Genomic DNA, 21485 nt, shown 5'->3' on the forward strand with positions numbered 1-21485 from the left:
CACGCACCTCTGAGGCGGAACTTCACCTTGGGACCCGAGGCGGGTGACATGCACTACCAGACATGACCAGCAGAGGGCAGGGCGGGGCCAGGCAAGCTAAGGAGGGCCCTTACCCTGTGCGGGCAGCGTCCTTTCTAGCGAGGGAAACCTGCTGTCAAAGTCACTCTGTCGCGCACCACCCGAGAGAGGAGGTGACTCGTCCTCCGTGACTCCTCAGCCCTCTAGTCCCAGCTAGTCCCCGCCCCCTCCTGCGTCTTCTGTCCTGTCCTCAGGACCTGTCCTCACCTCTGCTCCGGAAGGCGGTGGCAGGAGGGGCGGGGCGGACGTGGTCTCCACCTGCAGGGGCTGAGGCAGGATGAGGACTCGCCGTGAGGCCCCTGTGCCCCGTCTGCCCCCACAGCCCAGCCTGCCAAACACCCAGAGGACACGCAGCCGTCCCGGGGACGCGGACCCCAGCCCGGACGCGGCTGTGTGGGCGCTCCACCTGGAACCCGCGGGTCTGTGACCACAGGGCCATGGCGACGCCCAGCTGGATTCTGGGGCATCGAGGAATTTGAAGACGGCGCAGGAAAGGGTCCCTTGGGGACAGAGGGACAAATGTCCAGCTCCCGCCACGCGTCCTGGGGGCAGAGGCTGAGAGCCCCAAGCTGCAGCTGGACACACAAAGTCCAGGGCCCTGAGCCTCGGCCCCACAGAGCTGGTCCCCGTGGCAGCCCTGGGACTGGAGAAGTGGAAGAAAGCACTTGTTCGGGGCGAGGGACTCTCGCCATTAGTGTCTTACAGGTGCTGAATGGCCCTCGCTGGGACAGATCTCAGAATCTCAAGAGGAGCCTCTTCAGAGAGGGCACAGCCCACACCCACTCCCCGGTCCCCATGCCCTGCGTGTGCCCGCCAAACTGCTAGGCAGACCCTCTGAGTTGGACACGGACCTTGGTGCCCATCAGGACGCAAACCAGACTCAAGCTCGGAATGGGCCACCCGGGAGCCAGACGTGTCCCAACGCAAACTTCCCTGAGCTGGGGACCAGCCTGCTGCCTCCCTGAAGACAGAGAGCGTCCACCTCGGTCCCCGTCCATCTACCCTGAACCCCCCACACTGAAGCTGGAAGGAAGACCCTAAGGGCCAGCAGGAGGCCAGGAGCCCTGGACAGTACACTGGACACCCTGTCCTGACCCCAGCGGACTGTCTTGACCCCAGGGGCAGGGTCTCAATCCCCCTAAGGACCCCAAGCTGGAGAGCGGGAGGGGAATTTTAAAAGCCATTCAGGAAACAAGCTTGCTACCATGGTTATCAAATTACGTGTTTATTCACATGAATTGTATAGAACTTTAAAATCCTTAATTTTTCACTTACGTGTTTATTCACATGAATTGTATAGAACTTTAAAATCCTTAATTTTTCACTAACAAGAGTTCAAATATTCTACCGAAAGTTCTGGGGGAAAAAAAAACCTCCAAACCAAGATAAAGTCGTTGAAATGCACTTAGGAAGCTTTTACAGAGACGGCCCCCTTCTGGGTAACCTGATGCAGCCTCCCCTCCTCTGAACAGCAACCTGCTCCCCAGTTCCTCCCGAGCAGTGTGCTCCAGGGACACGAAGGGGACTCGGACAGCAGTTTCCCCGGCGGGGGCTCCGGTGGCCTGCCCCGGGATGTAGCGCCTCAGGCCCGCCCCAGGCTCTTCTTGATGAAGTGGCCCACCAGGCGCTGCGGCCGCTGCTGGTACTCAGCTAACACCTCGTGCGGGCTGCTGATCTGGTCCCCGCACAGCCGGTCCAGGAGGGTGACACACACCACGGCCGCTGCAGAGAGCAGAGCCACCACGTCACGCACGCACACACGTCCGGCTGGGTTCCGGGGGGGGCAGGGCGGGCTGGGGGCTGAGGGGTGCCCTGCCCTTCCCCTCCAGGCCCCAGGGCCTTCTGACACATGGGCGACAGGCTGGCGAGGGGGCGGGGACGGGAAGGGCGCTGGGCCCGAGAGTTGGGGAAGCTCCCGCCGCCCTGAAACTGGACCTCTGCCTCCTCCACCCAGTGTCTTGTTTGGTGACGTGAAATCTGACCACCACAGAATCTAAGTCTCAGAGTGCTCCAGGAGCTGCCCTGTCTCTTTTGCGCCTCTTTCCTGCTTCCAGAGTCCCCAGGCCACCGCGGGACCAAAGGTTCACTCAGAAATAGACTCTGGAGGGCCAGGGATGCGGCTCAGCAGTGTAAGCGCTTGCCTGGCAAGACTGAGGCCATGGGTGTGATTCCCGATACCAAAAAGAAAAAGGAAAAGAAATAGACCCTGGGACAAGGAGGAAGTGCAGGAGACACGGGCCCGACACGCCGCCCACCTCGGAGGCCGCAGGCACTGCACATGGCGGCGAAGACCGACGACTCCATCTCGATGTTGCGGATGCCCGCGGCGTGCGCCGCCCGCAGGTAGTCCTGCTTGTCCTTCTCCGTGTAGGAGCAGAGGGCGCCGTCCAGACGGCCCTGGCCTGCAGCACAGGGGCCGCGCGCACGCTGACCGGTGCATCCGGCCCCCTCCCCCCGCCCCCAACCGGCCACTGTCACCGCGGGAGCACCGCCGCGGCTGGGGCCGCGGGACAGACGGGCCCCGCCCCCTCACCCTCGTAGAAGTCCAGGGTGCACATGGTGTTGCCCACCACCGTGGCGAACTCGCTGAGGTCCCCCGCGCAGCGCAGCAGCTCCTGCACCAGCCCCTCGTCCAGGTCGGTGCTGCGGACCACCCGCTTGCCCAGGACGATCTGCTCGAACTCCGGCTTGAAGCAGGCGTCCACGGCCTGCCGCGTGATGACCACGGAGCCGGGCTCCAGACCTGGGGCGGGAGGAGCGGACGTCAGAGCTCCGCAGGGCGGACGGGGCAGCGTGGAGAGAAACCGGTGTAACCCACCACACCTTCCGGTGCCACAGCGGCTGCTGCCATGGGAAACCGCACCCGGGTCTGAGTCACCCAGATGGAACCGCGGGGCAGTGCGGGGGAGACACGCAGACAGTGCCGGGACCCCCACGCCCGGGGTGCAGTGACCTGCGGCTCCCAGATGCCCGTCTTTGTCACCCTCCCCTCTGCCACATAGGGGGCCCGGGTGTGCTGAGGTGATCCCACCTGCTCTGCTCGAGAGCACGTACCAAAAAGTAGGAAGTAACACAGAAACTCGACCTCCCAAAAACAGCCTGGGTGACCGCCGAGCCCGCCGCTGTCCTCACTGACATATCCCGGGACAGTTGTTAACCCGGCTCGTTTGGGCTACGCCTTAAGGAGTGTTTTCACTCAGTTGCACTCCTTACCCTTGTTTTATGACATTTACACGGCTGGACCTTTGCGATGGACTCAGGGTCTAGGTTCCACAGAGGCTGTATATATCAAAACCAAGGCTCGCGGGCCACACCTGTCACACCTCTGGGAGGCTGAGTCAGGAGGATCAAAGGTGCAAGCCCCACCTGGGCAACTGAGCAATTTAATCAGACCCTATCTCTAAATAAAAAAACGGCTGGGAATGCAACTCTGCAAAGGCGCTGGGTTCTTCCCCAGCACTTACAAAAAAAGAAAGAAAAGAAGTCATATGTCAAAACCCTAAATGTATGGCACTGATGGTAGCAGAAGGCAGGGCTTTTGCAAGATGCTCAGGTGCTGAGTACAGAGTCCTTGTGAACGGGACCAGTGCTCTCAGAGACTTCAGAGAGATGCCACGTCCCTCCCACCGCGTGATGACACAGCAGTGTGGGGACCAGGAAGCAGGACCCCCAACGAGAGCCTTGCTGGACCCTCGCCTTGACCTTCTGGCTCCGGGTCTGAGCAGCCTAGGAGGCCTCAGACTTCCGGCTTTGGCTCCCACAGCCCCAGGGGCTGAGCGCACCACACCCCTGGGGTGATGCACATTGCGACAGTGTCCCGTTGTAACAATGTCAAATTGCAACATTGTAGCATTGTAACATCCGCCAAGAAAGCACAAATGCACCAGGAAACCTTCCTACAGCCCTCACTTAGCTGTCTCCATGAAAGACCAAAAACATGACTGAAGCCAGGTGTGGTGGCCCACGCCTGTGATCTCAGTACTCTGGGAGGCTGAGCCAGGAAGATCACAGATTCCAGCCCGGCCCAGAGAACTCAGCGAGGCCCTGAGCAATGGAACTGAGGGAGAGCTGAGCAAGACCCTGTCTCAAAAAATGAAAATAAAGGGCTGGGAATGTAACTCAGTGTACACTGGGTTCAATCCCAGTACAAAAAAGAAAAAGGAGGAGTATGAGGAGGACAAGGAGGAGCAGAACCAGACAGGATGGTGTGTACCTGTGGTCCCAGCTTCTCTGGAAGCTGAAGCAGGAGGATCTCGTAAGCCCAAGAGATTGTGAGACTAACCTGGGGAACATAGCCAGATTCTATCTCAAAAAACTTTTAAAAATTTTAAAAAAATACTTAAAAATGTGGCCAGCCGGGCACGGTGGTACATACTTGTAATTCTAGCACCTGGGAGGCTGATGCAGGAGGATCGCCATGAGTTTGAGACCCGCCTGGGCTACATAGTGAGTTTAAGGCCCACGTGAAATACAAAGCAAGACCCAGTCTCAGAAAAACAAACAAAAACGTGGGGAAGGGACAAGACTCCCAGCCGGCCCACTGTCCATGTGTATCTGAACTTCCTCTTGCCCGGCTGCTCCCGTCCCTGCTGGCCAGGTCCCCAGGGCCAGTTCCCCCCTCCCCCGCAGCCCCTCCCAGTTCTGAGGCTCCAGGACCCCGATGGGCGAGCCCTCCAGTGTGAGCGGCTGCCCTCTGAAGCAGACCCGCTTCTCCTGGGGACCCTGGGGCCTGGGCTGCCTGGGGCTCCTCCGTGCTCAGGTCTGCAGACACCTGCAGGGCCACTCCCTCCCAAAACTGTGCCAGTGCCACCCACGTGCCCAGGCTCTGTCCCCATCTGTCGCTTTTAGGGAGTGGTAAGGGAGACTGGTCACATGTTGTCCGTGACATCCACCGACGGGTCTCTGCTCACTCTTTAGAACGTCCACTTTTATGGGGCTACTTAGGGAGTTTCAAAATCTACCCAGTTCCCCAGAAGTCTTTCGGTCATCAATTTCTTTCAGTGCTGGTGATTGAACTGAGGATTCTGCACCGAACTACACCCCCAGCTCTTTTATTTATTGATGAAGAGCCTCGCTAAATGTTTAAGTTCCCACGGTTGGGCTCAAACTTGGGATCCTTCCTGCCTCAGCCTTTTTCTTTTTCTTTTGTTTTTTTAGGTTTTCTCATAAGGTGCTTCAAATCTTTGCAGGAAGGGGTGGGGCCCTGAGGGAAGGAGCAGAAGGCAGAAGGGAAGCGGGGATTAGAAAATAAATGAGAGTGGGGGCTGGGGATTTAGCTCAGTGGCACAGCACCTGCCTGGCAAGCACAAGGTCGTGAGTTCAATTCCTGGTACCGGAAAAAAAACAAAAAAAAGAAAAGAAATGAGAACAAAAGAATACCCAAAGTGCGGAACAGCTGAAGGACGAGCTTTGTGCGGGCGCAGCTGGGAGAACAGTGCAGAAGACATTCAAGCAACAACCTCCTTCCTGTGAACCTTATCGCGCGCCCCCGACCCCAGCGAAGCACAGCAGGGACACTCGGGGGGCAGCCCCACCCCGCTGGGGGCTGCGCAAGCCTCCTGTTCCCGCGCCTCGCGGCCCAGGGCCCAGCCCTTACCTATCCCGCCGGAGGTGCCGATGCGGATGATGGTGACGTCGGCGCACCGGGCGTGGTACAGCAGCTTGATGAGCTCGTGCAGCATGATGGCGATTGAGGGGATCCCCATGCCGTGCTGGAGGCAGAGAGACAGCCAGGCTGGGGCCCGGGGCGAGCTCTGTGCACCCAGCAGCCCCGCCTCGGGACAGAGACCCACATTCACAGAGCTTCTAGCATGGCGTCCGGTTGCAATTGCTCTATTTTACTGCTAGCTATTGTTATCGAATTCGGCCTCATCTCCTCGTCAGACTGTGCCACAGCAGGTGCTCGTGGGAAGAGCCAGCGTACACACAGGGCTTCACGCTAGCTGCGGTGTCCAGCACCCACGGCAGTCCTGGGGTGCACCTGCTGCAGTTTCGGGGACTCCTGTGCCGCCCATCCACCTAAGGAGCTCCTCGTGGGGACAACGGAAGGCGAGCTTCAAAACAGTTCACAGCCCGCGAACACTCGGAGCTGGGAAGTGTGCACGCCGCGGTCCTGCTCGTGACCCCAGCTGGCGCACACGGACTGTCCACTTCCGGTAGGAAGGTAGTAAGCAGCTCCTGTTTGCCCCAAAGCCCAGCAAACGCCCACCCCACGGGCTTGGGAGGGGTTCCCCTCCTCACTTTTCTCCCCACATGCTCTGCTTCGCGGCCAGTCCTCTGAGTAAGTGGCCGGTCCCTCGGAGTCTATGCACCTCCTGTGCCTCGTCCTCCATCCCAGTCTCTGTGCAGCGCCCCCCCCCCCCGCACCTCCCAAGGAGCCTGCCGGGGACGTCGCTGTCAACGGGCACTTCCCCATGCCATTGCTGAGACACAGCCCTAGGGCAGAGGACTCTTCCTAATTGGTCTCAGCGCCCTCCTCCCCTGGGACATGCTTCCACACACTGTCTAACTCGGCGTTGCCTTTGGGCTCCCAGATGTGTTCATGACATCACCACTGGCCCCGGCCGACGAGCCAGGGATGCACATCTGGAGGAGAGCGCCGAGCCGGCTCACTCTGCCAATTTCCGTTCCCGTCGGCGCTGACAAAGGAAATCAAAGCCAGCATACAGAAGACCTCGCTGGTGGAATCCACCCAGTCAGGGACTTAACTCACACATGCGAGGTGGCCAAGGGGACGGGAGGCCGGGACACGGCTGCGGCTCTCCTCACAGCCCGCTCTGCCCCAGGCACCCGCTCCTGAGTCCCCGCACACTCGGCCGCTGGCTCCCTGACGGCCACCTGCGGGCTGTGTGGACAGCTGCGCCTGTTTGCATCTGGATTTGCGCATCTGCAGCCTCCCCAGGAGCCCAGGCCAAAGCGGAAGCCTGGGTCCCCGCCTCTCCGCCCCCCGGCTGTGGGGCCTCTCAGAGCAAACAGGAGATAAAGGCACAGCTGTGTGTGTGTGCAGAGGGGCAGGCGGGGCCGGCGGGGTCCCCGGGGCGGGTACTCACGCTCACGGACAGCACTGGCCCCACTTTGTACATGGCGTAGCGGTCGGTCCCCGAGCAGATGTTGGGGTACTCATCCCCAGGACGGCCGAGGCCCAGCTCTGTGGCCACGTATCTGACGAAGGTGAGCATCCTGGATGGGCTTCCCCCCACGCACACAAACTGCAGCAGAGCACAAGGGGGTCCTCAGAGCTGGGTCCACATCGGCAGCAGCGTCACCTAGCCACTCGCTAGAAATGCCAGCAAGCTGCAGTAAGGACCCCCGGTGACTGTCAGGAGTGCCGGCCTCAGCCCCACCTGCAGGGCCCGGAAGGCAGAGAAGGGGCCAGGGGAGCTGGGGTTCTGAGGACAGCCTGGCTCTGGACACACCCGGGGCCCCTCGCTGTCCTGCCTCCTCCTTGTCTGACCAGGGCCCCAGACCCATCTGTGAACGGGCTGGGATCACTTCCTCTTGACCACCCGGGGACCCAGGCGTCTCTGCACAGAAAGAATCCTGGGCCCCGTGGGGACGTGGAAGGTACAGCCATTCAGGGTGGGGTCTCACCCAGAACTGAAAACTGTAATTTGCAGAGCATCATGTAAGAAAAGATTTTGATTTGCAAAAAATTAAAAGGTAAATAAACCCTTTTTAATGAGTTTGAAGCTAACAGAATAGGCCGGGCATGGTGGCGCATGCCTGATCCCAGCACTCGGGAGGCTGAGGCAGGAGGAGGATCATTGCCAGTTTGAGGCCAGCCTGGGCTACAAAGTGAGCTCAAGGCCAGCCTGAACTGTATAGCCAGACCCTGTCTCAAAAAAAAAAAAAAAAAAAAAAAAAAATAAGATAACAGAAATAAATTATTAGGGAATGTAGCTCAGTGGCACAGTGCCTGCCTGTCAAGCACAAGGTCCTAAGTTCAATTACAGGTACAGAAAGAAAGAAAGAAAGAAAGAAAGAAAGAAAGAAAGAAAGAAGGAAAGAAAGAAAGAAAATTATTAGTTTTAAACATGAAAAGAAATTTCTAAAGCCTGGAATTTAAAAAATCACTATATACTAATCCAATAATAATAACAGTAATAATAATGCCTAAAAGAATGGCAATGGTAATTAAGCTTAATAGGATGAATGGAATTTTAGGGAATTAGAGGACATAAAAAGTGGTCCCACAGTTTGAAGCCAATATTCCCCAAACAACACTACCAGTAGCAGACGGGACACATCTCCACTGTTAGCCTACGAGCCCTGTGCCAACGCTGGAGTCTGTGGTTTGGTTCGTTTTGATTTTTCATTCCCCAGGGACTAGACATCGGAAAAGTCCTGTGTTAGCAGGAGGATAACGTAACTGTGGTAGACACCGAGTGGCTGTGTATTACAAAACAGGCAGCAGAGAAAGTTCCAAATGGTAAGTTTCTGCGTTACGGGTGCTCTACACCCTGAGCTGATCATTATTAGCCACTGCAGACCCCTATTAAAATATCGCACTACGTCCTACAAACATACCGCTACTATGTGTCAGTGACAAATATATTTAAGTTCCCTTTAAAGACTGTGTTTAGGATAATTCTCACTGGGGAATTTAAAATTCTGTAGATAAAACAGACTAAAGCTATATCCAGGAAAACTGGTCTTTAAAACAACTAAACAATATCAATATGAACCTGAAATTCCAAGCAGATACAAATTCTTTGTGTGTGTGTGTGTGTGTGTGTGTGTGTGTTTGTGTGTGTGTGTGTGTGTGTGTGCCTCTTTTTGAGATAGGGTCTTGCTGGACTTGAGCTCACTTTGCAGCCCAGGCTGTTCTCAAACTCACAACAATCCTCCTGCCTCAGCCTCCCGAGTGCTGAGATTACAGGTAGGTGCTACCACGTCCGGCTACAAATTCTATTTATTATGCTTGCATGCCTTGAAAACATTTATTTCCCTCTCCTCTCAGTGAAGTGTTGGTTCTATTTTATTTATTGAGACAGGGTCTTGCCATGTTGCCCAGGCTGGCTCCAAACTTGAGCTCAAGCCATCCTCCTGCCTCAGCCTCCCCAGTAGCTGGGATTACAGGCATGGGCAATCATTCCTGGCTCCTCCAGAAGTTTATCTTAGATACTGTTTCAATTACGTACTAAATTTGCACACACACTTAGGACTGTTTCCTGTCTTACCGGCTAGTTCACATGCTTGAAAAGACTCGAGATTCAGATCCATCCAGGGACCTGTCACCTGTCACCTCTCTGCCAGCAGTGAGGCAGAGGAGGGCCCAGGGCGTGTGACAGATGTGGAAGGAAGAGTGGCGCGTACCTTCACGTCCCCGAACATGGCCGGGAGGTCGTGCGTGCTGGTGCTCAGGCTGAAGTGGTAGAGCACGTCCTCCTGCATGGCCGCCACGTTGGGGTTGGAGAGTCGCACGAGGCGCTCCCTGGCGGAGAACAAGAAGCAGAGGGTTGGGGTGTGGTGCCCCGTGGGTGCCCCTGCCACAGATGCACCCCGAGTGGACACAGGGGCAGGATGGAAGGGGAAGGGGAAGCCCTGCGCCAGGGCAGCCCTTCCTGTCCCCCGCTCTGGATTCTTCACCCCAGCGCCCAAGTCCACAGGAGCACGAAGCATACAGTGTGAGCTCCGCCACACTTCCGGGCTCATTGTACTAGCCGCCCTGTACTCAGCACAGGAGGCTGGGACAGCAACCGCAGGGGCGGGGACACCCCGTCTGACTCCTGCACCCCCCGCTGAGCCTGCCAATCCCTACGCCTTGCTGTGTCTTGTAATAGCTGCCCCTTCTGCATGTCCGTATCCATCAGTGGTAGTGACATAGACAGCCCATCATTTCGCTGTTTTTCAGGTTATAAGACCATCTGCGTGTGGCTCATACATTTCTCGTGTGTGTGTGTGTGTGTGTGTAGTATTGGAGAGTGAATCCAGGGCCTTCACACTGAGCTATGTCTCCAGACCATGTATATATATATTTGGGGCTCTTTTGGGTCAAGATCTCTCTAAGTGCTACATTGCCTAAGTTTGGCTCAAACTTGCAATCCTCCTGCCTCAGCCACCCAGAGTTCTGGGATTCCAGCCCTGTGCTGTCATGCCTGGTTTCATATTATATTTCTTCTGGTTTTCTTTTTTTTTGCCAATCAGATTTCATTGGTATATTTTAGATATACATCATGACCACCTTCATCATAGAGAATTTGGGCTGGGGAGATAGCTCAGCAGCACAGCACTTGCCTGGCCAGTGAGAGGTCCTGAGTTCAATTCCTGGGACCAGAAAGAGAGAATTTGTACCTGTACATGATATAACTTATTTTTCGTACTACATTTCAAACTGGACAGTGCATTGCTGCTCTAGAATGGAGCTTAGCAAAATTTCTTTTCATAGAAGGCCGGTGGTAGCTGGGTGTGGTGGCCCGTAACTGTAATCCCAGCACTCTGAAGGCTGAAGCAGGAGGATCGCAAGTTCCAGACCAGCCAGGGCAACTTCATGATTAGTGAGGCCCCGTCTCAAAGCAAACAAACACAAAAGGCTGGGGATAACGCTTGGTGTGAAGGCCCCAAGCCCCTTCCCCGGCACTGGGGGAAAAAAGACCAACGTGGCTCTTGGGGCCACTGCGTTTCTGCACCCCTTTGCCAGCCACTGTCCCTGGAAAGCAGCGTGGACAGCACACAGGCGTGGCCGGATTCCACAATACCTCCCTGGCACACGGGGCCCGGGCCGGAGCCCACAGCCAGCCTTGCACACAGCCTCTCCGAGGCATCTGACTCCCCAGCCCGGTGAGGCCCCCTGGGCTCCTACACCCGGGCCGCCAGGGCCTCTGTCTTCCCTCCGAGCCTGGCTTTGTATCCAGGGCCAGCTGTGCAGGTTTGCTCCCCCACCGGCTCACGAGGCAGGAGAACAGATGCAGAGACGGGTGCCCGCTGCCGCAGGCAGGGAGTGGGGTGACCCTGGCCTCACAACGCTGCAGACGTGACCCGTGGCCCATGGGACTGCACTGTGAACGCGGGCCTCTCCCGGTCACAGCAGGGAGCACAGGCCGGCCATGCTGGGCAGGCCGGGCGTACGAGGCCCCGTGACACGTGACAGCCGGCAGTGTCTTCAGCAGCGATGTCAGTCGGGGCCCTCACACCAGCCGAGGGGCCCTCACCCGGCCCCCCTCCCCAGAGGGTGCTGCGAAGGCCGGCTCATCACAGCGATTTCCACGGCTAACCAGGTCGGCTGAACACAGGACGCTGTCAAAGGCCGCGCGCAGGACAGAGAAGCACAAGACTAGGAGACGGAGCTCCCTCAGGAGAGGGGTGGGGCTGCGTGGCCAGCCGGTGTGAGGAGATAGCAGCCAGCCTCGGGCCGGGGGTGACCGCTCCCCACCCGCACATGCCAGCCACACCTGGGCGCTGTGCCAACCGCACCGCAGGCAGCCGCTCGGGACGGGCAAGCTCGGCCCTGTGCCCGGGCGGCACTTCCCAGCCCAGCCTTGCTGGTTCTCGGCCTGTTTGACTTGGGCAGGGATGCTCGGGGGCCCAACCAGAAGTGCATGCGGCGAGGACGTCCCCGCTGCTCCCAGAAGCCTTTTAGACTTCCGGAGCCCCTGAAGCCCTGACCGCCACAAAGCCCTCCAGCGCTGAGCCTCGGTGCTGACAGTTGGGTTTATCCTGAGCACGGCGCGAACACAGCGTAAACATCAGGGCCCAGGCAGGGGTCAAAACAGCGCGGCGGGGTGGGGTGAAGACAGCCCAGCCGCAGGTTTCCACACAGAAGCCTTTCTTTACACTTCAGCTCAGGACGAGCTGGAGGAGGAAACGGCGCAACCGTGAGTCCAGCAATGATTTCAAAATGCGAAACCGTGAGATGTGGCGTATGAACCGGACATCCTCCAGCACTCCGTTCCGTTCCCCAGATTTTAAACTGCGGGGGGCCCTGGCCTTAGGAACTCGCTGGCTCCGGAGAGCTGGTTGTCACCCTCATTGACAGTGAAGGCTCGGGCTCCACCACGCAGCCTCAAAGTCTCTCCTGTACACAGAGACCTCAGCGTCCTTCCAGAGACATCGGCCCCGGATCTCTCAGCTCCCCCTAAACGGGAAAGGATGTGGTGATGCTCCCTCCAGAGCTTTCTAAGGGTGAGATCTTCATCTGAGACCGTCTGGAAGCATGAGCGGCCGGCATTTGGGTCGTAACTTGAGACTTTGGTTGTCAGTTAAGACAGAAATTCAGTCATAACCCAAGTTGTTCGAAAGCCAGGCCCTCGTAATTCCAGGGTCCGCTGTCACCCGCCAAGGAAACATCACCTGGGAAAGTATTTCTGCAGCTTGCATAGGACTGATTGCAAGGGGATGGATCTGGCTTCAGCCTGTCACATTATTTGCTGAACAAATACTGCTTGAGAACCTACCCTGGAAGCCAGGGAAGCCAGATGGGAGGCCACCCAGGGGACGCAGCAGAGCTGGCAGGAAGGAGGTGATGGGAATGAGGAAAGGCAGCAGACTGAAAGTCCACATACGCCAGGGATGACAGAGCACACCCGTAATCTCAGCACCCCGGAGGCTGAGGCAGAAGGATCACTGTAAGTTCAAGGCCAGCCTGAACTGCATAGTGAGATCCTTTCTCAAAAAACCAAAAGAGAAAGAAAGACAGACAGAAAAAAAGAAAAAAAGAAAGAAAAGAAAGGAAGGAAGGAAGGAAGAAAGAAAAGAAAGTCCATGGGGGTGTGGAAGGTCACAGATCAGAGGAGAGCTTGAGTTCACCACTCTCAAGGGCCCAGTTCCATCCCTGGCACCAAAGAAATAAATGCCATGGAGGAATCAGGTGAAAACAAGAAATGCTTGCTTTCTTAGTAATGACTGGACCTCAAAGGCAAGTCCTCAGAAACACACAATAGATTTAGGGCAGGGCTGGAGGCGTAGCTCAGTCGGTAAAGCCTCAGAGCGCAAAAGTAGAATTGTAACAAACTGCAAAGACAAGAGGAAAATATTTATGGTTGGGAAACAAAATACAAGTTCAGCATGGTGTCCCCCAGCTGTAATCTCAGCATGTGGGAGGCTGAGGCAGGACTGCTCCAAGTTTGAGGCCTGCCTGGGCTACGTAGTGAGACCCTGTTTCAAAAAACAACAACAAAAAGAAACAAGAGAGTGAAGGATGTTGTTGAACAAAAGTGGCCACACGTACAGGGGCAGCTCGGAGACAGATTTTCCTCCCGCGGCAGCAGCACAGGGAGCTCCAGCCCTCGGCATCTCCTCCCTCTGTTGACCTGCAAGTCCTCTGACAAAGGAGCAGCTCAAAGTTCACGGTAAACCCAGCCCCGCCCATCTTACCCATGATGGTTCTCCAGCTCCTTGGCTCCAGTGCCAGTGGCCGCCATTGCTGAGCCCGGGGCAGGACCCTAGAGGAAAAACTGTCCTCAGAACACAGCGGGCCTCGTGGCCCCATGGGCAGACGGACACGAGCCCACCACACCGATGTGCTGCAGATGATGCAGGTGTGTGAAGTGTGGGTACACACACGCGTGTGTATGGGGGGACAGTTACTTCACAGACAACGTGGCAAGCATGTTCCAGAAATCCACGGGTTCCGAGGAGAACTTGTCCCCCCCCTGGTTCCCCAGGCCCGCAGCAGGCCGCCGCCACTGACTACAACCCCAGCCCTGTTGCCCCTCAGAACCGGACTCCCCTCCTCCAAGGCTCCCGGACGGCAGGGAAAGGGAAGGGGCCGGTTCAGGGAGAACAAGCCCAAACTCCCTGAGAACAAGAGAGGTCTTTCGGTGGTGGAGGCTCACGGTGGTTAAACCCAGGGCCTTCGTACCGGGCTACATCCCCAGTCCTTTGTCGCTTTCTTATATTGAGACTGGGTCTTGCTAAATTGCCCAGGTTCTGTTCAACCTTGCCATCCTCCTGCCTCAGCCTCCCAGGGCACTGAGATTACAAATATGCGCCACCACGACCAGCCTAGGGCAAGAGAGGCCCCAGGGCTGGCGGGACTCGGGAGCAGCCAGCTCCCTACAAAGCGCTGGCGAGCAAAGCCCCCTACACACAGCTGAAGTCATTTTACTGGGGTTCAGGAAGCTAAGTCTCCCAAGCGACTTCTCCCCTGTGGGACAAACGAGCTCTGCCACAGCACCGTGGAGGTGAGGTTCACATTTCGAACTCGGCTCATAAAGCCCCGATGCCCTGCGCGCCTCCCCCAGTCTCCACCTCCAAGGTAAAGCCCAAAGGTGGCCGCGGGCGGTAGAAGGCTAACTCGGGACCATAACGTGCATTCCTGTGCATTTTGATCACCAGAGAAAATTACAGGAGCCGGATGTGAAGCAAAACCTTTTCTTACTCTCTGGAAAACCCAAGCCGCTGCTGTCCACCGAAGGGGTACAAAGGCAGGGATGAGTTTTGTCTCGGTGCTGGCACGGAACCCAGGGCACAGGCAGCGCCACTGCGCCACCCCAGCCCCACACGGCCCTCCCTCCTCCAGCCCCAGGCCACCTCTCCCAGCAGGAGAGGCAGGGCAGCCCCGCATGCCACGTGGTGATGCCAGATGCCCCGGCGCCCTCCGGGGAAGGACCCAGGTCAAGGCCCTCGATGGTCAAGTCAGGCCTCCTGCAGCATCCAGGAGAAAGGCCGTCAGCCCAGCTTCGGCAGAAACCTGGCTGTGGCTCAGAGGTCCAGCCCCGGCCTGTCTCTGGTCCCTCCCAGGCCTCTCTCCGTCACAGGCCTGGTCACTCATCCACAGAGAGGAAGTTGGCTCGGGTCATGCAGGGTCACGGCCCCAGGGCTGACCGGCAGAGAAGCCAGTTCCCTAGACCCTCTGGCTCCTTTCTGCTCTCGTCCTGGCCTCCCAGGACTGGTTTCTCTCCCCCAGCCGACCCTCGGGAGGCCCAGCCTGCCCAACTGCGCCAGGACAGCGAGCTGCAGACCTCTCAACAACGCTTTAGAGAGGTCCCCGCTGGAGCTCGGGGACCATGTACACAGCTTTCCTGGGTGTCAGGCTGCCCTGGAACTGCGGCTTTCTTAATCCGAGGCCCGCTGCACTAGGGAAGGACCCAGAAGATCAACCTCACCTGCCACCCACAGAAAGGTCAAAAGATGTGAGAGAAGAGATGCCAGCCCTCCCCGGTCAGCCAGAGCCTCAGAGGACAGGACAAGAGCCACACAGCCCTGTGGGCAGTCCCCAGACCACTGGGGAGCGGAGGGAAGGGGCCGTGTGCGGCACTAGAGTGTGCTGGGGTCAACTGAGATGCCAGGAAGAGATCCCTTAAGGGCTAGGAGGGGCGTGCCTTCTACAAGCTGATAGGACCTTTGAACTACTACTGCCCTGGGCGGTCTGACTTTCTGTCTCCTTTTAATCTAAGAGAAAACCTGTCTTGGCGCACGCCTGTAATCCCAGCACTCAGGAGGCTGAGGCAGGAGGATTGCTGGGAGTTAGAAGCCAGCCTAGGTTTCATATTGAAGTTCAAGGCCAGCCTGAACTACATAGTGAGATCCTGTCTCAAAAAAATAAATAAATAAATAAAACCTGGGAATGTTCACCCACTGAATGTTCATGGACATTTCTAATCATTGCTTTTAAATCACTTTGTTATAAGCAATTAAGTTAGATAGAAATGTTACAGGCAGTCAGGTAGGGCTAGACCCTCCAAGGAGCCAGTACAGAAGACAAGATACCTTGGACCTGTGGGGGAGACCTCAAGATAAATATAAAACAAATGCACCCACTGATATTCTACATAGGACTCTCTCACTTGAGAAAGCCAGGAAGAGCCACTAACCCAACCAGCTACAGGAAAGGCCCCTGTTCTGTATTCCTGCCTGTTTACCAAGTGACTTGCTTCCCTATTTGATCCCAATTTAATCAATTTTACCTGAGTAATTGTACACATAATCTTACTGGCTGACCATAGCATTGTCCCACCTCACACCCACCTTGTGAGTTCCCATTTTTCCCACCTTACACCCGCCTCACCTCGTGGATTTGCTCTATAAAATCCCCAGAAAAGGCAGGGTCCTGGGCAGCCCACTCGGGCCCCCTTCTGTATCCCTCTGACAGAAGCTTTCTTTCCCCCAGTAAATATATTCTGCTCATAACCTCTGCTGCTCCTAAAATTCATTCTTTGATTTTAGAGAACACGAACTCGGACTGACATCTAGTAGGCTGGGAGTTTCTTTCCTCTACATCAATTTTAGTGAACTGCAATTACTATGGATCCTGAACATTCTTCTTCCCTCTGTGCTTTAGCCGCTAAGGTGCTGGTTTGACTTCACAACTGACTTCCGAGCCCTCCCTTCCCCCGGCCCTCTGCAGCCTTCCGCCTCCCGCTCGCTGCTTGGCGGGGAATCCTCACTGACTCGGCTCCCACGGCCACTGCTGTCCACAGGAAAGGCGCCAGGGCCACTCACAAGCCCTCAGAACTCTGCACATTTCCCATGCAGCCCTCCCTGTGGGAGCAGGGGCGTGCTGCTCCTGAAGGTCAGCGGCTACCTAACACCTGCCGGGCTTTCTCCTTGCGCAGCTTGCAGCTTAAGAAATTCGAATGCCTTTGGAGGATCCATCAAAGTTGGAGGCCAGTCTGAATCACATAGGAAGACCCCGTCTCAGAAACAGGTGCATTGTCCTTCTCCTATTTAACCTTCACTGGTTTCTGACTGGGGACCGTGAGAAGTTCCTCTCCCCCAACAGTAGACGTTAATTACGCAGAGAAGCCGGGAGACCCAGCGCGGACCTGGGCTCCTGTGCAGAGCAAGCCCAGCGAGGCCGAGTTCTCCCCTGCACAGGCGGCCGAGCGCTGAGCCAGGGCAGCGGGCAAGCAGGGCGAGGTTTCCGTCCTTCATCCCTGAAGGAGCGAGTGGGGAGGGGCACGGAAACAGAGAGGTCCCAGGGGATGGGGGAAATCATAGGAAAAAGGAAAGCTGCCGCTGCAGGCTGTCTCCTCTCCCCAAACAGGATAAGCTGGGCCCTTCGCTTTCACCTGCAAAGCCGTCCCACTTCTCCCTTTTTATTTGCAAAGCGACTTCTTTTGTGTGTGAGTAGGTCGCCCCTTTTCACCTACACGCTGGCTGCCCCCTGTGACGGGGCCACATCCTCCCACCCACAAACTTCTGCCTGATAAACCTTTCCTGAGCCTCTTACCAAAGCGTGCGGAGAATTCCTCGAGGACTCTGGCGCAGGAGGTCACTCCCCGGAGAGCAGGGACTCAATCGGCCACGTCCTGCACGCACCGGACGCAGATTCCGGGACTTCCACCGACAATCTGTGATCTGGAACCGGGTTTTCAAGAACAGACATGAGCAGAAGAAACCAGGTCATCTGGTCAGAGCCGTCACAGCTCATCATGCCCGCAGGACGCCCCCCAGCCCCGCCCCGCCCGCAGACCTGAGCCCTTGCTGGGTAACCGTGAACACAGCCCATGGGAATTAGAGGTCAGGGGTGAAGCCCGGGCATCAGCAGTTTAGAGCAGGCAGGACTAAGACCTCAGGACCATCAAGGGAAGAAACCATAGGCAGCGTCCTGACCCCCCAGGGCACAGGCTTCAGTGGACAGCAGCCTTGGGACACTTGAGGGGAGGCCAGGCCGGGACCTGTCCGAGCCCTGGAGCAGTCCCTGGAGAGCTGCTCGATTTCCAAAGCTCCAGCCTGTTCCTGCAGGGGTGACCCTGGACCGTCGAGCTTCAGGAAGATGCCAGGCCTGGGATGGCGGAGGGCCGGGGTTTAGAAAGCTCTCTTCTAACCTGGGACCAGGAAGCTCACTCCACAGAGATCCAGGGAACCTCTCTTGCTTCCAGGCACTTTCTCCAGCCAGCCACACCCAGGGCAGTTGTCCACACAGCGGGACTGCCACTGCCACTTACCCTGCGGGGGCTACCCAATGCAGACAGCTAAGTTAGGTAGATGCAGACATAGACATAGATATAGATAGCTAAGTTAGGTGGAAATATTCTAGGCAGCCAGTAAGAGGGTGAGAACACATCAAAAACTGGCTGGAGGTGCGTGTGAAGATTAAAGTCACAATAGCCAGATTTACATACTTCCCCTAGGGAAGCTTGAGATCAGTGCCACCTTTCTGAGATTTCCCATATAGATAAGCCATGATCTCATTGGGGTGCGCCATCTTCTCCCACTGACTAAGACTGAGACTCTACCAAGACTAAAGACAAGATTATAATTACTAAGACCACAGATTATTGACCAAAATTCGTGATGTCATCCACACGCCCTTGCTACTGTTGGATCAATATTGTCTAAGTGGCTCTCCTTGGATCTCATCGGGCGACATTAATTGGACCCATGTTGTACCCACATCTCGTGACTTGGCTCTAGAAATCTTTCTCAAAGAAATGGGCTCTCTGGCCACCCATCCAGGCCCCTCCTGTCTCCCAGGAGCTATTCCTGTTCCCCCTTCCTACTCCACAGTGAACTTTCTCCTGTTAACCTCCGTTGTTCCTTAGAACCCATTCTTCACCTGCAGGGGACGCGAACTCGGGTGTCTGACATCGAGCAGGGTGCGGGGACACATCTGCCCCTGAACCTCCTCCCTCGGGAGCGCCTGCTCCCCGTTCCCGGGCCACACCCTACTTATTCCACCAGGTGGGCTTTTTAAAAAGTTTTAACCCATCAAGCTAAGACCGGCTGGCTCGGCTCCTTGTGTACATAGTGCAATGAACGTAAGACTCTTTGAACGACTCCGTGTGACAGAAACAGGAAGAGGTCAAAGGCCGCGGCCAGGGAGAATAAATGCCGGTTCATCCTTAAAGAGCAGGAAAACCCGCAAGTTTCACTTTCAATTATATAGCTGGTTTCTGTTTTTGTTCTTTTACAATGAAGTCCCATCGGTTTCACATTCGGTGAACACAGCCAAGGGCACTCTGAAAGCCAACTTAAAGCGAGAAACAAATGTGTTCTTTTCAGCTAACGCCTCAAAGCCCACGGTGTCCCACCTGCGGGATCCCAGATGAGGACTCGTGCCCAGGAAACCTGTGCCGACCTGGGGACACTGGAGGCCTCGCAGAGGGACGGAAGGTCCGTTTGGCCTCCGAAGAGAAGAAGGAAACAAGGGGAGCTTGGCGGAGAAGTGGGGAGGCCCGGGCCAAAACGCAGGCTCCACACAAAGTGCACAAACTGAAAGGCAGAGCAGACAAAGGCGGCCGGGGCGGGCGGCCGGGCACCCAGCGCAACACATTCTGTGTATTCAAGGGAGTGCCCAGGGTTTTCAAAGACCGAGTTACAGCAGATGAATGGACCAGTGTAAGTCAGCAGGGGGGACCGAGGCGCAAGAGGACAGGCGCCGGGACAGGCAGTGGGCAGATGGAGGAACGGAGCGAAGGCGCAGAGTGAGGTTCCCGGCCTGAGCGCCGCCTCCAGCCGGCGTGGAGATGCCCCTTCCCTTGCCTTTCCTTCCCGACAGTGTGTCTCTGCAACTCCCCCGGTGGCAGCTGCCCCGTGCGGAAGGAGCTCTGAATCGGCAGCAGGAAGCCGGCAGGGAGGCTGCCGCTGCGCTCCGGAGACCTGAGTCACCTCGCCGGCGCGGCAGGGAGAGGGGCAGATGCGTGACACGGGTCACCTCGCCAGGCCTGCGGGGAAAGACCGCGTCCGATCAGCGACAGCCAGCAGGGCTGCGGCTCCCCTCACCCCGGGGCCAAGAACAGGTTGCCGCTCAAAAGAACTGCGAAGGGAAGCGCTTCCCCGTGCAAACGAATGTGCGTTCTTCAGCACCGGTGGCTGTAACGCCGTTGCGTGCGGCAGCATTTTGCTTAGCACTGACTTGGTGCACCCCTGAATCTACGCGGGTTCCCGTAACACTCGGTCTAGAAAGTGAAACTGTATGCGTTCCCGCGCGAAAGGCAGCTGGGGACAAAACATCACTTGTCAGCGGACTTCACCCGGGCTTGGCGCGGCGCTGGGGGTCTGTGCGCTGCGGGCCCCGAACCCGCGACTCTGCGCCCCAAGGACCCTGGCTGGGAACCCCACGCTCAGCGACAGAGGGTGACGCCGAGAAGCGCACGTCCGCACACACCTCCCGCGCCTCCCGCCCGCGTCCCCGCGACCAGATTCATCGCAGCCTCCTCTGCGCGCAGCAGACCGCGGCCCGGACGAGGCAGGGTCCCCAGAGCCAACGCCGAGCTCAGAGCCCAGCGGCGCCCCACTCACCGCTACCCACGAGGATGGCGCGGCGACACCGACCACAAGGACCTGGCTCTGCGTGCCGAGCACGGGCAGCGCGCGGCCACTAAGCCCCGGGGCCGGGAGCGGGGTCCAATCCCAGCCGGCGCCCCTCCCCGCTGCGGTCACCGCCGCCCCGCCTGTCCCCAAGCCCTGGCCCGCCCCTCAGGACACGCCCTGCGCAGACCCAAAGTTGGCCCCGCACCCCCCGCCCAAGTGCTGCTTTTCCTGGGCTCGGGGTGTGGGACTCCCTAAGCCCCTCTTGCCCCAGCCGAGGTCCCACCTGTGTTGTGGCGTTGGGCACTTGCGTGGCAGAGGCTCTGGGACGGCCAAGGTCACTCTGTCTGGAGGTGTCCCCGCTGGCCTATAAGTACCAGTGTCACAGCCTCGGGCGGCGCGGCTGGTCAGGAAGGTGGGGCTGTGCATGGTGAGCGGTGTCACTGAGCTCCCTCTGCCAGCTTCCGTTTTTTTCTGGGACCTTCCTGATCCTGGGAGTCCCCGCGGAGCTTGGGAGAAAGCTAGAGAGCGCTGGCCGCGGGAGGGGAAGTGATTCAGACACAGCTGATCTAGCCAAACTGTAGCTAATTCCTGGCGACACTTGACACTCAGACACCAGCCGTGCCCAGGCCTCTTCCCTCCCCGTAGATCGCCTCTGTCTGCATCCCTAAGCGGCACCCAGGGACAGGAAGGCAGGGCAGAAGGCAGCCCAGAGGTCCAGCGGGGAAGCCTCCCCTGGCCTGTACCCCTCCTCCTGGGCAAACTGAGGACTTTTTCTGCCGTTTGCAAGAAGCTGTAAGCAAGCACAGAAATCAAATGAGCAGCAAAGGCTCATCTGTGACGTTAGCTTTGCAGATGGGACAGACTAGGGATAAAACCGTCCACCTTTCTAAGCCTCACCTGCAAACCCCGTGTCACCTGTGTCTGTCACCCGGCTCACCCCAGGCCACCTCAGCAGAGGCCAGGGAGGGACCAGGCACTGGCAGGCTGTGGGGCAGTGCATCCCAGCGCTGGGGACACTCTGTGAGCTGTGACACTGGCCCAGGGCTGAGGGCTGGGGCTTCCCACACCAGGGAAGGACACAGACCCAGGAGCAGCTCAAGCTCCTGGGATTCCTCCTAGCAGCCTGAGTGGCTTCTCCCCTATGCAGTCTCAGGAATTAGTCATCCCTAATTCCCGGTGCCAGGTGCCTCCTGTGGACCCCAGGGACTGTGTGGCTTTCTAGAGCCCCCCTTGGAGAGGCGAGAACCCGAGGAACAAGGTTTCCAGCACAC

The 21485-nt window shown here is 57.4% G+C and overlaps 1 protein-coding gene across 3 annotated transcripts; it reads right to left on the minus strand.

Annotated features, from left to right (window-relative positions):
- Positions 1-1282: 1282 nt before the first annotated feature.
- Positions 1283-20707, minus strand: Upp1 (uridine phosphorylase 1). 3 transcript variants are annotated; one of them, XM_005396628.2, is made up of 9 exons: positions 20498-20707; positions 17189-17316; positions 13390-13457; positions 9394-9511; positions 7128-7286; positions 5675-5789; positions 2612-2821; positions 2334-2480; positions 1283-1800 (listed from the first exon to the last, which is right to left on the minus strand). In XM_005396628.2, the coding sequence occupies exons 3-9, from the start codon at positions 13434-13436 to the stop codon at positions 1661-1663; spliced, it is 936 nt and encodes a 311-aa protein (XP_005396685.1). In that variant the 5' UTR covers positions 13437-13457; positions 17189-17316; positions 20498-20707; the 3' UTR covers positions 1283-1660. The 3 variants fall into 3 exon arrangements, with proteins under 3 accessions (XP_005396685.1, XP_005396684.1, XP_013376016.1); XM_005396627.2 differs by lacking the exon at positions 20498-20707 and adding an exon at positions 20203-20332; XM_013520562.1 differs by lacking the exons at positions 7128-7286; positions 9394-9511; positions 13390-13457; positions 17189-17316; positions 20498-20707 and adding an exon at positions 5871-7121.
- Positions 20708-21485: the final 778 nt, after the last annotated feature.

This window comes from Chinchilla lanigera, unplaced genomic scaffold (assembly GCF_000276665.1).
Source record: "Chinchilla lanigera isolate Chin_1 unplaced genomic scaffold, ChiLan1.0 scaffold00055, whole genome shotgun sequence".
NCBI classification, from domain to species: Eukaryota; Metazoa; Chordata; class Mammalia; order Rodentia; family Chinchillidae; genus Chinchilla; species Chinchilla lanigera.

Bases quoted from the DNA above. Each gene is read 5' to 3' on its own strand.
- Upp1 (XM_005396628.2), bottom strand. From the start codon at position 13,436: ATGGCGGCCACTGGCACTGGAGCCAAGGAGCTGGAGAACCATCATGG. The intron at 7,287-9,393 runs GTACGCGCCACT...GCTCTGCTGCAG, and splicing joins CCATGTTCGGGGACGTGAAG to TTTGTGTGCGTGGGGGGAAG. The intron at 5,790-7,127 runs GTGAGTACCCGC...CTCTGCCTCCAG, and splicing joins GGCCAGTGCTGTCCGTGAGC to CACGGCATGGGGATCCCCTC.